Source organism: Mustela nigripes, chromosome 3, assembly GCF_022355385.1.
Source record: "Mustela nigripes isolate SB6536 chromosome 3, MUSNIG.SB6536, whole genome shotgun sequence".
In the NCBI taxonomy this organism is placed as follows: domain Eukaryota; kingdom Metazoa; phylum Chordata; class Mammalia; order Carnivora; family Mustelidae; genus Mustela; species Mustela nigripes.
This window is the reverse complement of record NC_081559.1, coordinates 86371476-86386382: the sequence shown is the minus strand read 5'-3', so window position 1 is coordinate 86386382 and position 14907 is coordinate 86371476. Positions and strand designations below refer to the sequence as shown.

At 36.0% G+C, this 14907-nt stretch overlaps 1 protein-coding gene across 1 annotated transcript in view; it reads left to right on the top strand.

The window, feature by feature from the left end:
- The window catches only part of ARHGAP15 (Rho GTPase activating protein 15), a 611884-nt gene that overhangs the window by 416061 nt on the left and 180916 nt on the right, over positions 1–14907 (top strand). Inside the window, exon 11 of the mRNA XM_059394353.1 lies at positions 3393–3470. Coding sequence (XP_059250336.1) covers positions 3393–3470 — 78 coding nt within the window. The remainder of the gene's footprint in view (positions 1–3392; positions 3471–14907) is intronic.

Here is a 14907-nt window from a genome sequence, read left to right as displayed (position 1 = left end):
AGTGGTGGCACTGGTCTGAGTTACACTCCCTGTCTCCATCCCCAGCCCTCCCTCCTTTTATCCCAGAAGAAAATTGGGTTATTAATTTAGGATGAGGCCGCTTTGTTTAAACAGTATAGTGTTTTCCAATTGCTCAAGCGTAATATATCCAGCCCATACTGGTCTTTCAAATGTTTTTGATTACCCAACTTAAAAAAAAAAAGAAAGAAAGAAAGAAAGAAAAAAACCCTCTACTGAAATTTATGAAACACCAAGGGGGGGTTACTTCTCATGTAGTAACTTTAAATTTCTAGAAAAGGAAAAAAAATCTTGTGGACCCTGAGTAATTTCAGTAATTAAACTTCAGTTTACAGCTCTAGACAACCTATGCATTTCCAATAACATATAAAATAATTAGAAAAAAGTCCCAGGTTCAAAATAGAAGTGTGCTTGATTTTCTACCTTAAATAAAGAGCTGTGCAGATAAAGTAAAACTTAAGTAAGGTCCTTATTTGCAACAAAAATTCATCGACATCCAAGAAACATCATTTACTATTCACCTCTGATAAGGGTCTAATTAGCAAAACAAAAATTGATCCTAAAAAGAATTATATAGTAAATTTTCTTGTTTATATTGTAATAGATTATAAGCAACATTCCACCTTGAATTGTTATTTTAAATTGGGCTACTTTAACCAATTCTATAAATAGCTTATGAAGATTTCTCACTTGGGGAATGTTGGTCTGCCTAGTGCATCAATGTTTCTATTTACTAAAATATTCTTTTTCTTAAATTCTTTCAAAGAAATTGATAACTCATGGGAAAATACCAGACCACTTTCAACTCGTGAAATTTTGTCTGTTTGTGGTGGCAAGCAAGATGACATTATCCACCAATTATGGTTTTGAATGACCTTTCTCTCATTCCAATTCCAAAATTATTACCAAACGCCCCAAACTTGCCACCAGAAAAATTTTTGTGCAGATAATAAGGAGAGCCACTGAAGGTAATTTTAAAGAATTCCCCAAAATATGTTTTCTAAGAGCTACATGTTCAAAAAAATTTAAATATAACCCCAAGAGGGAGTACTTTGAAAGGGACATAATTAGTTGAAAGCGTTAATATTTTTAAAATCTATTTATTTTAAATAGATTTTAAATAAATCTATTTATTTTAAATAAATTTTAAATAAATCTATTTTGTTTTAAATTAAATCTATTTTATTTAAATAAAATTAAATTAAATTAAATTAAATCTATTTTATTTAAATAAAATCTATTTATTTTAAATTTTAAATTATTTAAAATTTTACAGGTTAAATCTACCTACTAAACACTAGCTAATGACAAAGCAAAGAAAGCAATGAGTAACAGATTATAAAGTTCTGGGTATATTTGTATAAACTGAAGACCAAAATAGTCACATACTAAAACTAGGAGTTAAATGTTAAAAAAAATTTTAATTAGGGTTATTGTTATATTTCAGTTGTCAAGTGCACATTGTACTTACAAGCAAACACACTGGGGTAACTTCTGATTAATGGAGCTATTTTGTGCATTAGGAAGAAATAATATATGTGATTTTTATAAATGTGTCTTATACACACACACACTCTTAGGTGTCCAGCCCCATCGTAATTCCTCATAAATTCATAATTCTCATGAAGGGACAGAGAGAGTGGTTTATTGTTAGATTATTTTAGAACTACAAAACTTAAACCAATTAACATTTGCTAACAACTCTTCCCTTTTATTGATATTATTCCTAATTTCTCTATAGTTTTTCACATGGAAGGGTAAAAATCATGAAGATGAATAAGTGGGCAGAGAGATTTATAGCAGAGGGGAAATGCTTTGTATCATTCTATAATGATGGATATATGTCATTATGCTTTTATCCAAAACCATAGAATGTACAACACCAAGATGGACCATAATGCAACAATAAACATTGATTATGATGTATCAGTGTAGGCTCCTCAATTGTAAAAATGTATCACTCTAGCGGGTGCTGCTGATAATTGGGAAAGCTATGCCTCTGTGAGGGACAGGGAGCATATGGGAAATCTCTGTACCTTCCCTTCAATTTTGCTATAAACTAAAAAATGCTCTTTAAAAGAGTATTAAAAAACAATGAATGATTGTTTTGACTTTTATCATCAGTGCCAATGTTGCAAGTTATGTTATTCCACCCTAAACTCTTGATGAAATATTTTGCACGATGGCAGAAAGGTTCCTACTATAAAAAGAGATCATTTCATGTCAGTTAAGAGCTTTACAAAGCCCTTATTCCATTATATTATGGCAATAATTTCTACCGTCTTATTTAACACTTATGACTGAGAATTACAATGTTTAATCATGGTTCTATGCCATTTCCCAAGAGAAACAGCTAAAATAGTTGGGTGGTAGCCTCATCCCCGGGCTCTCTGAGGGCCTGGAAACATCAAGAAACATACACTCTTGACATTAAAATTATGTTATTCACATACTTTAAGAACAATAACAGTGTTTCAGTAAGTGTTTCTCTTTCTATTTTTCTGTTTCCTCATTTTTCGATAATTTGGTCATGGAAATAACTAGATGCTATAAATAAATGTGTGGAAAACAAATGTTGAGTATCCAAATCCACTGCCAGGATATGTTATTCTGAATTATAGATGACTAGTTTTAAAATACTCTGAAACTAATTTCAGCATTTTGTCAAAGGTTTTTTTCCTTTATTATCCCTCCATAATAGAGTACCCCCATTACCTGTAATATCCCAGAGATTATTAAACTAGTTACATACAACAGGAATAGAATTTTCTTCTGTAATTTAAAAGAGTTTGACCAATGCATGTTATGCTATAGGATTATAAGAAAAAGGGAAGGGAACTGAATGCGATGGGATGGCACAGGATAGGACAGAGTAGAATGGAATAGAATAGAATAGAATAGAATAGAATAGAATAGAATAGAATAGAATAAGAAAGGAAGGTGGGGAGGGAAGGAGGAAAAAAGGAAGGAAGATTCTATAAATCACTTGGGTTATTTTCTGTCCAGGAAGGGGCAGTCATATATATCTGAAGGTTCTTCTCCTACCTACCACCAGTTTAATTCCTGTGTTTTCCTTAGGACTGAATCTTAACTATATGAGTAACATAACTATAGTGTAAAATCCAATGCTATCTATTACTCTTCTATGATTCAACTAGATTCAAATTTGTTGATGATTGGCTGTGACTGAACTTTATTATTAATTTGTTGAATTTGAATTATTGAAGATTGCTTGGTTTAGAGAAATTTGTCTTCTCTGTGAGGAAGGGATATTTGGTGTTGATTTACTACTACCTTCCTTCCCACATTTTTTTTTTCTTTTACCGTCTCAGTTCTTTTATGAGCAAATATAAAACATGCCCTTTTATTTTCAGGTCTAGATGTTGATGGAATATACCGAGTTAGTGGCAATCTGGCAACAATACAGAAGTTAAGATTTATTGTCAACCAAGGTAAGTGATTTCTTCTCTTCATTTTTTTCCAGTAGTTTCATCTCTACCAATATTTCAGACTTTGTGTTGTTTGTATTATGAATCTATAATGATTAAAGTTTTGAAAGGAGCAAGAGAAATTTGAAGAAATGAAACAATTATCACCAGAGAAATAAGAGAAAGCCAGTTTACTTGGAGATTAATAGACCAGAGAGAAAAACCAACTAAGAGTTTATGTGAAATAAATAATTAGTGGAATATGACAAACTGAAAATGAAAAAAGACTAACAAGAGGGTAAAAGAAAGAAAAATTGCCTAGCTTTGAAAAATTGTTCCTGGCATATAATAGACACTGACTGTATGTGGATAAATAATTGAATAAATGAATGATGAAAGCATAAAGGTCAAAATCATAGATGTTAGAAAAATATGTAATAGGTGAGTAAGAGAATTAAAAATTAGGAAATGCGTATATCATCAAAGAATTACAAATTAAAACAATAATGCAATACTACTAACCATCTGTTAGGATAGCCCAAAGCTAAGCCACCAGCAGCACCAAATGTTGACAAGGGGGTGGAGCAACAGGGATTTACATTCACTGCTGGCTGAAATACAGAATGGTATGGGAACTTTGAAAGATAGTTTGGTAGGTTCATGTGAAAACATATTCATATCATACTATCCAGCAGTTGTGCACCTTGATATTGACCCAAATGATTTCAGAATTCGTGTTCACACAAAAACCTGTGCACCAATATTTCCAGCAGCTTTATACATAATTGATAATACTTGAAAGTCACAAAGATGTCCATCAATAGGTAAATGGGTAAACAAACTGTAGCACATACATATAATGGAATATTATTCGGTGATAAAAAGAAATGAGCTATCAAGTCACCAAAAGACTTGGAGGACCCTTAAAAGCATATTGCTAAGTGAAAGAAGGCAGCTTGAAAAGGTTTTGTATGGCATTATTCCAATTCTATGACAATCTGGAAAAGGGAAAACTATGGAGACAATAAAAGATCAGTGGTAGCAAAGGATCTGGGGGGAGATGGGAATGAAACAATGAGCACCGGAAATTTTTAGGGCTGGGTAGCTATTCTGTTTGATATTATAATGGTGGATAAATGTCAGTATCCATTTGTCAAATCTATGTAATATACAACACTGAGAGTGAAACTTAAACTATGAGCTTTAGTTAATGATAATGTATCAATATTGCTTCATCAATTGTAACAAATGTACTGCACTAATAAAAAATGCTAAAAATAGGGGAATTGTGTGTTGAGGTACAGGGTAGTGGTGGTGTATGGGAACTCTATCTTTTCCATTCAGTTTTCCTGTAAACCTGAAACTTCTCTTTAAAAAACGAAGAATTTTAAAAAATAAAAACAAAAAATAAAAAATGTTCTAGAAGCAGGCTAAAACATCTTAAGTTGGTTACGTTTAGAAGCCTGGTTGAAATAGCTGTCTCTGCAAAAAAATCTCTGTACATCTTAAAAGGTAGGACTGGGATCATCTTTGTCACCTCCCCCATTAACCAAGAGTAGCCCTCGGGTGTGCATAAAGGGTGGTTTTAATTAATATTTGTTGAATAATGTGTGTGTGTTGCAAATAAGAGAAATATTAATACTGAGAAGCATTAAATCCTCCAACAGTTTAATTTGAGTTGAACCACTCTTTTAAATGTTGACTGCAATACTTTTGGCCAGCGGACACATGATTTTTATTTCTGAGAATCTTTATAAGTGCGAATCTCCTTAGCTCTGTTTGCTCACTAATATGAACCTTTATGTTTCACAATTAACTCTCCTTCCAAGGCAAAAAGAGGAACAAAAACAAACAAACAAAATAACAACAAAACAAAACAAAACACCCCAGAACTCAGCTTTACCTCATTTATTCATATTGGCCCCTTTTGGACTGAACCAGAATGCCCCCTCTATGAGGAAAAATTGGATAAAATAGGCCCAGCCTCATTTTCGTTCCTGCTTATAACCAGCTAAAATCGTTCTTTTAATATATTTCATACTGAAGCCATATCCTGATTGGGATTCTAGACAGCTGGGCAACACATTTCTTCTACAAAGAAGAAATCTCAAAACAGAAGCCATGCTAGAAACAAACACTAGTTGCATTTCCTGCCTTTAAAAAAAAAAATTATGCTCAGCAGTTTGAAAAGGCAAAAAAAAAAAAAAAAATCTGCAATGAAAATATGAAATCTGTCCATCTCCTCTTTTGCAATCCAGACTTCCCCATCCTGTGAGGCTGTGTAACTGCTCATGTTTCCACGAGAGTTGACAATGTAAAGCTGGACAGAGGCCTGAGTTGGTATCTGGTAGCACAGAATTGTCAGTAAACTGTCTCCCTGGTTTATAGCACTGTCACAATGCAGCATGCTCAACACAAATTATGCTACATTAGGACCTTTGATACTGGTGATCTCGTCCAAGTTGTGTTGTGGAGTTTTTTGAATTAGATGATAAAAGAATGCCTACACCAGCCTGTCTCAAATTTTGCTAATCAGATTATCCTTTGAATGAAATCTCTGGAGTGGACCCATAATTTTTGGTGCTAACACCATACCTTCCCCTCCATCTGCACACTGGTCTTGAACAACAGAGCTAACTTAGAAGAGAATCAGTGCTGGATACAAAGAGGCTGACTGTGTAAATTGTAGCCTCCCCTTCGTGCATGTGCCTGTGTGTGTGCAATGAAAAAAAGGTGGCAGTGAGTGATAGATAATTCCATGAAAAGCATAAAGCGATATGTGAAATGCAATACATTCTTTTGTTTGTTTGTTTTCAAAGATGGAACATACATGATTTTGGCACACTCCCTTTGTATTAACACCTTTTGTCTTCCTCATGTTCACATTCCACAATGTATCCTTTTTAGTGTGTTCTAAATATACATTTTAAAAATGAACAAGTCCTACCCACCATTAGGCTAGACAAATGAAAACTGATTTGGGGGATTTTCAAGAACAGTTCAATTGCAATTTATGTATTTCACTAACTTTCTTGAATGCTATAATCATCAGCAATTCTAAATACACCAGTTGAATGATTCAATTTGTTTTGGTTTTCTGTTTGACTCACTAAATCAGTAGGAATTGGATACCCTCATTATACTTCCAGATCAGATGACATACAAGTTAAATTCAAAGTGATCACTTTTGAAAAGCATGTTCTAATTATAACTAGTAACGATGATAATAATAATTATTATTATTATTGTAAAAGTAGCTAACATATTTTCATAACTTACTATGTGCCAGGCACTGTACTAAGTGGTTTACTTATATCATTTAATTTAGTGCTATCTACCTTCCCATAGAATAGGCACTATCATTGTTCCCATTTTAAAGGTGAGGAAACTGAGGTTCAGAGATGTTAAATAATATCCTGAGGTCATATTTCAAGTAAGTGAAAAAGGACCAGATCATCATCCTTCTGACTCAGAGCATTTGCTGAAAGCCACTATTGCCATTGGGCATTTCCCATTCCTTAATTGTTGATTACCTTCTTACAAAAGTGAGTATGTCTTTCATGCTATACACACTTGGTATTCACTCTATGTCTACGCAGGCTTTCCACTGTTTGTAAGTGACAGGTACTGCCATAGCAGTTTCACTAACACAGGTCAAGAAAGAAAAATGTGGAGGAAAATGCCAAACATCCCAGTTATGAAGAAGTCTGGCATTGCCATTCTCTGTAGGGCTTTATGTATCTGTGTTTCAACCAAGAAACTACTTTCATAAAATATCCTATTGCAGCCTTCAGCAGTCATTGAGAGCTCTTGATTTCCTGGGCCATCAGTGCATGAATAAGCAGTGCTCTCCCTTGTTTACTGTATTTGGTGACAGCTTTCAGTGACATTTTGCTGATGCAACTTTTCCACTCTATGAGGGCATCCCCCAAAGAAAACTGGTCCATGACCTTAGATGTCAACCTGTCAACAGCCTATGACACTGTGTTGATTCTTCGGAATGATCTGTGACCTGATGGTTTTCTTGCTTGGGGGTCCTTCTGCAAATGACCGACTTCAGCAGTGAGATGCTGCCTAACTGTCTTGAGAACTTTTGACAGTGGGTCTTGGAAATCCCATTAGGTTGAGTTCCCCTCCTTCTGATATCAACATTCTGGTTTCAGCTGCCCATCTAGGCTTGTTGCCCAAACTCCAAATTCAGTTCAGACTCTCTTTGGTACTGCTTAGATGTTCTCTTTCACCCTTTAAAAAAGGGATAAGAAAGACTGGCATCCTTTTTGGAAAATATCTTTGAAGCTTCCCAAGCCCGTGAACCAGTGGGAGAACTATGAAGCACTGGGGCAAGAACTGAGTGGGAATTTTCCAGACCGGTGTTTCTTAGTACACAGTAACAAATATTCCCTCTAACCATTTCTCTGAACTGGAGGAAGTTACTTCCCACCAGGATTTTAGACATATTTTCCATATAAAGGAAAAAAAATTAAAGGAAGAATCTTAGGGACACCCTCCTTCACTTTTTCACACCCGGAGGAACAAAATATATAAATGCTGTAATCTACGTGGCCAAGAATCTTAATTGGGTATGTGGGTGTGTGGGCGTGTGTATGTGTGTGTGTGTGTGTGTGCATATGATTTTGCGTGTGTGTTGTTTTAAATGGGAGAGGGGTTTTTTTCCCATTAATTTACAGTCTTGCACTTTGCATATCTTTATTCACCCAGATCTTATTGGCATAATAATCCAAATTAAACATTGGCTTAAAGAGATGAATTTGCTTATTTTGAACATGCTAAGAATAAGCTCCATTGAAAATAAACTATTAGAGAAACAATTTCATGTTACCAACTATATCTAAACTACTTTTATATAGATTTGTGCCACAATGCCAAGCAAAGCATTAATGTTAGAGTTACCCTCATGCTTTTCATATTATTTGCAGCATCAAAAATTGAATAAAAGAGGAAGGAGAGAAAGAATGTGAGCAACTGGCAGTTCTGTTCTTATAAAATAGCCCTTATATCAAGTCCATTCACTTTTCTATTAAGTGCATATAGTGTACTTAATATAGTGCGCTAAATATTATAGTGCCTTCTTATTATTTTTAAAACAAGGTATTTTCTTAAGCCTATTTCACTCTGACTGCCAACCACAGCGACAACAAAACAAACTGTTATTTGCTTTACGCCATCCCGCAGGGCGGTTTTTTGGTAAGTCGCATCATGGATATTGCACCTTTTTGGTTTCCATGTGACAAGATTATCTCTTAACAATGATTTATTTTTCCCATTAAAGCCAAAAAGATCACTTGATCATAAAAGGGCCAGACTCTAACATCATTCAGGGTTTTGTAAACTTCCGTAGACCTCATTTTTCAGCTACATTGAGTCAAGGAGCTCAAAGACTATTGATGGCAAAGCTTCTATTGCTTTCTAGCTGCTTAAGAAAATGTATTGTCATTTGTAAATAATGCTGAAGGAAAGCCAAAACAACAAGCTCTTCCCATTCATTCACATTTTTATAGTCTTTAGTTTTTACACAATATTACAATATTCCTTTTTTAAAAGATTTTATTTTTAAGCAATTTCTATACCCAGTGTGAGGCTCAAACTCACGACCCCTAGATCAAGAGTCACATGCTCTACTGACTAAGACAGCCAAGAGCCCCAGGTTTTACACAATATTCTATTAACAACTTTATGAATACTTCTAGTATCTAAAATGCACAAATTCTGGCCACTTATTTTAAAGCCAAATTATATCATACATTTATGGTGAGTTATACTTTTAATTTTTACATGCCAAGCAATAAGGAGCCTGCCTGACGCTGTGGTGAAAACAAAGGCAGAGACCATCCAGTGAAGAGAGACTCTTCACTGGGTGGGAGTCAATGGACCTGCCTCTTTATTTTGCTTCTGACCTATTTGTTAGTCTGATGGAAACAATTTTAACTCCTTTGAATCTCAGACTTTTTATTTCCAAAATGGGAATGAGAAAGAAAATGTGAGGACTTTAAAAACTTGGAATCAGTCAAATGATTAAGTACAAACTTTAAGATGTTAGATGAAATCAGAACAATACAACTTAGTTTTCTTTATACAATCATAATACTAAATATTAATAATCAAGTATGGTTTGGGGCTTCCATGTGATTGAGTTTTCTTTGATGATATTGAGATTCCTTTTCTAAGAAGAAATATCATGTATGGGAAAGCTTTGGAGAATCCCTGCTGTTCAATGATTTGTTTCACTAGTCAAATTCATAGGATTTGGGGGTTCCTGAATATAAAGGAGAAATTTAGTTTTATTTTATCAATAGGATTTTGAGAATTTACCAATTCCGAAAGAATAGCCCCATCCATGTTCACGGGAGAGGGTAAGTAAAATCTACTGAAATTTCAAGTCTTAATTCATTTATGGCTTTTCATGTAGACTTGACTGTTGAGCCCAGAAATTAAATCAGTCAGTTATGCAACTGCCAATCCCCAAGGAAACCCCCAAGGATATTTATAACAATTGATCATCATTATAATTCATCATCATCACCAACAGAATTAAGTAATAAAAATTAAAAATTAGTGGGAAAACATACCAAGTTTACCTCTGCTCTTAACTCTGCTTGGGGTCACTGGTGTGGGCACTGATTACATTTCAGGACTGTGTTAGTTATCTACTGCTGCATAACAATATTATTTCCAGCTTAACTATTTAGAGCAACACACATTTATTATCTCCCAGTCTTTGTGGCTTAGAAGCTGGGCATGGATTATCTGGATTCCACATAAAGTTACTATCAAGATGTTGGCCAGGGGTGAGTCCTCATCAGGAGGCTCAGTTGGAGACAGGTCTGCTCACATGATTATTAGGATTTAGTTCTTTGTGGTTTGTTGGACTCAAGACCTCAACATTACTGGCCTTGTGGACCTCTCCATAGACTGCTTGTTCCATCAAAACAGCAAGGGAGAGAAACTAGTATCTAAAGCAGAAGTTAGAATCCTATGTAAGATAACCAAAAAGGGTATACCTCATCACCTTTGGTGCTTTCTAAAGGTTAAAATCAAGTCACGGTTCCTACCCATCATACCCCAGAGGAGGGGATAATATAAGGCATAAACACAAGGAGCAGGGGATAATTTGGGATCATGTTAAAGTCCATCTTCCCCAAGAATCAAGTTGAGAGCTTTTAAAAATAAAGATGTTGGAGGCCAGTCATAAAAATTCAGATGCAGAAAGTCTGGTGTTGGATCTATATGCATGTATTTTAAAAGAAAAACTCCTCAAGTGAGTCAAGTACATCACGAGCCCTGTGAACCCCCACATGACCTACAAGCCATAAAATATACAAGGTTTGTATTTGGGTAAGGTCAAAATAGACTATGAATTCCTTTTTTTGATACAATTTCTGGTGATGAAAGGTTTTCTCTTTGAGTATTGATTGATGTAGTCATGCTCACTATTTTTTATGAACTCTGTGTCATAAGTTGGAGTAGAACTAAAAAAATGCCATGGATATAACATGTATGTTAATAGTATGATGAAAATCATAGATTTTTTTTGTAACCACAATCTTTTTCCAATGTAGATTCTAGAATAATTTTTTTAAAAAAGATGTTTTACCTAAAGATTTGCTTCAAAGAGCTAAGGAACAAATAATATTTTAAAATGTAACAGAATGTTGCTGATGCTGATGCTGGCTAGCATTTAATTGAGAAGCTACTGCATGGCAGGAATGGAAAATTAGACTTTGCTTTCATACTCATAAAAGTTTGCAAGGTAGATAAACTTTATGATCCACATTATTCATACAAGAAAATCGTGGTTCAGAAAGATTAAGTAACTTTTTTAATGCTGCAATATTAATGTGTTTTGAAGCCAGACAGTGAATCCATTTTAAACTTACTCCAAAGAATATATTGCTGAGTGCTGGATTCAATTGACCATGGGGGAAGGAGCAGGGAGACGTGTTCTTCTTTTTAACATCAAAGAATCCAAACCACTTATTCTTGTTATAATAGTATACTTTCTTGGTGTCCAGTCCATGGGACCCTATTATAAGAGAAAACTTCATTTAAAGGATCCTTTTTTTTTTAAAGATTTTATTTATTTATTTGACAGTGAGAGACACAGTTAGAGAGGGAACACAAGCAGGGGGAGGGGTAGAGGGAGAGGGAGAATGAGAAGCAAGCTTCTCGCCAAGCAGGAAGCCCAATGCGGCGCTCAGTCCCAGGACACTGGGATCATGACCTAAGCCAAAGGCAGATGCCCAATGACTGAGCCACCCAGGTGGCCCTTAAAGGATCCTTTTAATGAGTAACTCCTAACTGCTTGTGACTTCATCAGGAGTAGTAGGAAGTTTGATTCATCACTGTATCCCCAATATAGCAAAGTGCTTGATACTCTATATGGACTGAATAAAGATTTATTCCTACATAATAAATTGATGAACTTTCAATACAAACCAATCCCATGTCAATATTCATTGATATGTTGTGTTATGTTCCATTTCTTGGGTATCTCAGTAAAGAAAACTCAAGCTCTATTTTAATTATGTTTTCTCCCAGACTCTTATAAACAAGCATTTAATTTTAGATTGGATAAAAGAATCAAAGGACAGAAATGAAGAGGGAAGAACCATGTATCCCCATTTTCTGCCTTCATGTGACAAAGTTTGAGGACATACGGCTCACTATTCCTTCACAAAGTATGATATTAGCAATTAGACAAGTCGGAAATGAAATTGGGAGCAGTGATATAACTCAGCTTGCCATCTCGGCTCTCCACAACGTTGGGCATGACCACGTAGACAGAAAATCTGTACTGGATAATAGCAATAAAACTATTGTTCTTATTAACCCCATATACTGAATTTTTTAATTTTGAAAGAATGCTTTGTTTTTGTTTTCACACAGGAAGTCCCTGTTGCTGGTAATTTTGGCTTCTGTAACTCACATTTATTTATCTAGCACCTTTTTTCTAAGTGTTCCATGTAATTTAGAAGCATTTTCTAACAAAAGTGTGCTATGGAAAAATAAGTATTCTCATTACCTCAAAGCTGCTTCTAAAAAGGAAAAGTAACAGGTGCAAGGCTATGAAGAATTTTTTTCAGGTTTCTATGCAAACCCTCAAGATAAAGTGTCCAGAATTTACAAATGTGGGGGACAGAAGTAATGCTCAAGTGAAAATCTGAATGACTTAGACAAAACCCGTTCTCTTTTATGCCCTCATATTCATGGGCCCACTGGGAAGAAATGCAGGTATCCCTGTCAGCTTTCTTCCTTTCTGAGGGTCCCAGAACATCAGGATCGGAGGTGAGCTCCGTAAAATATGATTTTAGCTTTTCCATTATTCATTCATTGACAGACACGTCCAAAGCTTTTACCATGTGCCAGGCAACATGCAGGATGCTGGAACGACAGCAACAAATACAGCACATGGCATTCTCAGGGACATAGAGCCTGTATTTCCATGGTTATTTCCAATCCAATAGCCAAAAAGACTGGTGATCTATTTGGTGTAAATTGACGAGAAGATTCTAGTATCTTCAGTCTTCATAGATTCTTCCTTCTTCTCAGCTCTCTGATATCAACATGACCCTCTCTTTCATCTCATTATTTTCTATCCACCCGGGTTTCCTTCCTCAGACCCATCAAGTTCTTTTGTTTACCGGGACCTTGACTTTTGCTCCTGTCTACCTAAAATGTGCTTCCTTCAGACCCTGACAAGACTTTCTTTCCAACATTCAAGTCATCTTCTCAGCAAGACTAAGACATTTGGAACATGGGCCTCCATCCTACCCATCCAGTCATTCGCCATCCCAGTATCTTCTTTGCTTCCAAACACATCTTCTCTGGAACTGGCTTGTTTCTTTGTCTGTGACTTCAGTGCCACCCCTCCTCCTCTATGCGAGCAAGACGTTACCTATTTTGGTCACCCAGCTCTTAGGGTACCTAGCAGATAATTCTTTTTACATAAATATTTGCTGACTATGAATGGATTCAATAAGTGAATGATTAATGAATAATGTTAGATGATCAGTGATGGTTAGAGGAAAATCTTCAGAATTTGAGAGTCTCTGTGTAACCAGTCCAGAGAGCCATATATACTTGTCCCCATATCCACCTCCACCTGAAGTCACAATCTGTTCAGCATGGACCACACAGGAGAGGTGTGGAGAAAAGAGGAGGCAGCTGTCAAGCTGAGGGACCTGAGCCAGCTCTAAGAGCCTGGCCCTTTAGGCCAAGAAAGACTGTCTGAGTGAGCAATGGATGACTCCCAACCCAGGTGGTACAAAGATCACACTAAGGACTGTCCCCTGCTTATGTGAATTCCAAGTGTGATCCCTCTCAGTGTCATTGCATGTTGCCAAGGCTCTGTCAAACCCGTAGTAGTCTGATAAAGGACACCTTGGGCTCAAATTGCCAGTGACTGTCCTAGAATTGCCATGGTTCAAATAAAATAATACAAACTGCAACGTGTATGAGAAGAATCAGGAAAGGAGCAAAATGAGCTTAAAGAATAAAATACAGCTTTAATTTGCCTAAGGAAAACTTCATATGGGGATTTAATCATTCACAATTATTTGTTGAAACTTCCTATGAAGGGCACCTGAGTGGCTCAGTTAAGTGTTTGCCTTTGGCTCAGGTCATAATCCCAGGGTCCTGGGATCAAGCCCCACACTGGGCTCCCGCTCAGCAGGAAGCCTACTTCTCCCTCTCTCACTCCTCCTGCTTGTGTTCCCTCTCTCGCCGTGTCTTTAAAATCTTTAAAAAACAAGAAAAGAAAAGAACACTTCCTATGAGCTCTCTTCTAGGTACTGAGAAGAACCTGGGGGAATCAGGCTGTGGTGGAGTATTCTTCTGTGTCAAGAGATTGATAATAAGCAAATATATAAGATCCTTACAAGTCATGGCCAGAATCAAAATAGTGATGTAAGAGAGAATAACTGATGAGGTTAGGAGGAAATGTCCTTAGATTGGATGGTCTGGGAAGGTCTCTTTGAAGAGGAGCCATCTGAGTGGTAACCTGATCTGATAGGAAGGAGAGAGGGATGCGGAGATGTGGGAAGAGAGCAAAGCAGGCAGCGGGAAACGAGTCCCAGGGAATGCAGGCTTGTATGAGATCAGAACACAGGTCAGAGAGATGGGCAAAGCTTGTCCAGTGAGGCCCTTGTAAATCAAGATAAGAAGTTTTGTCTCTCATTCTAAGGCACTGCAGTGTGGGAGGGGTAGTTAATCAGGAAGTGATCTGATACTATTTATGTGGATTTTGTTTTTTTAAAAAATCATTCTGGCTGCTATGAAAAGAATAAATTTTACAGGGCAAGAGTAGAAGCAGAACAGTTAGGAAGCTGTTACAACAGTTCAATTAAGATATAATAATGGTAACGGATTTCTATGAGATAAACTCCATATTCCAATTTGTCTCATTTTCCATGTGCCTTTTGAACCAACCTTTCTTTCTTTCTTT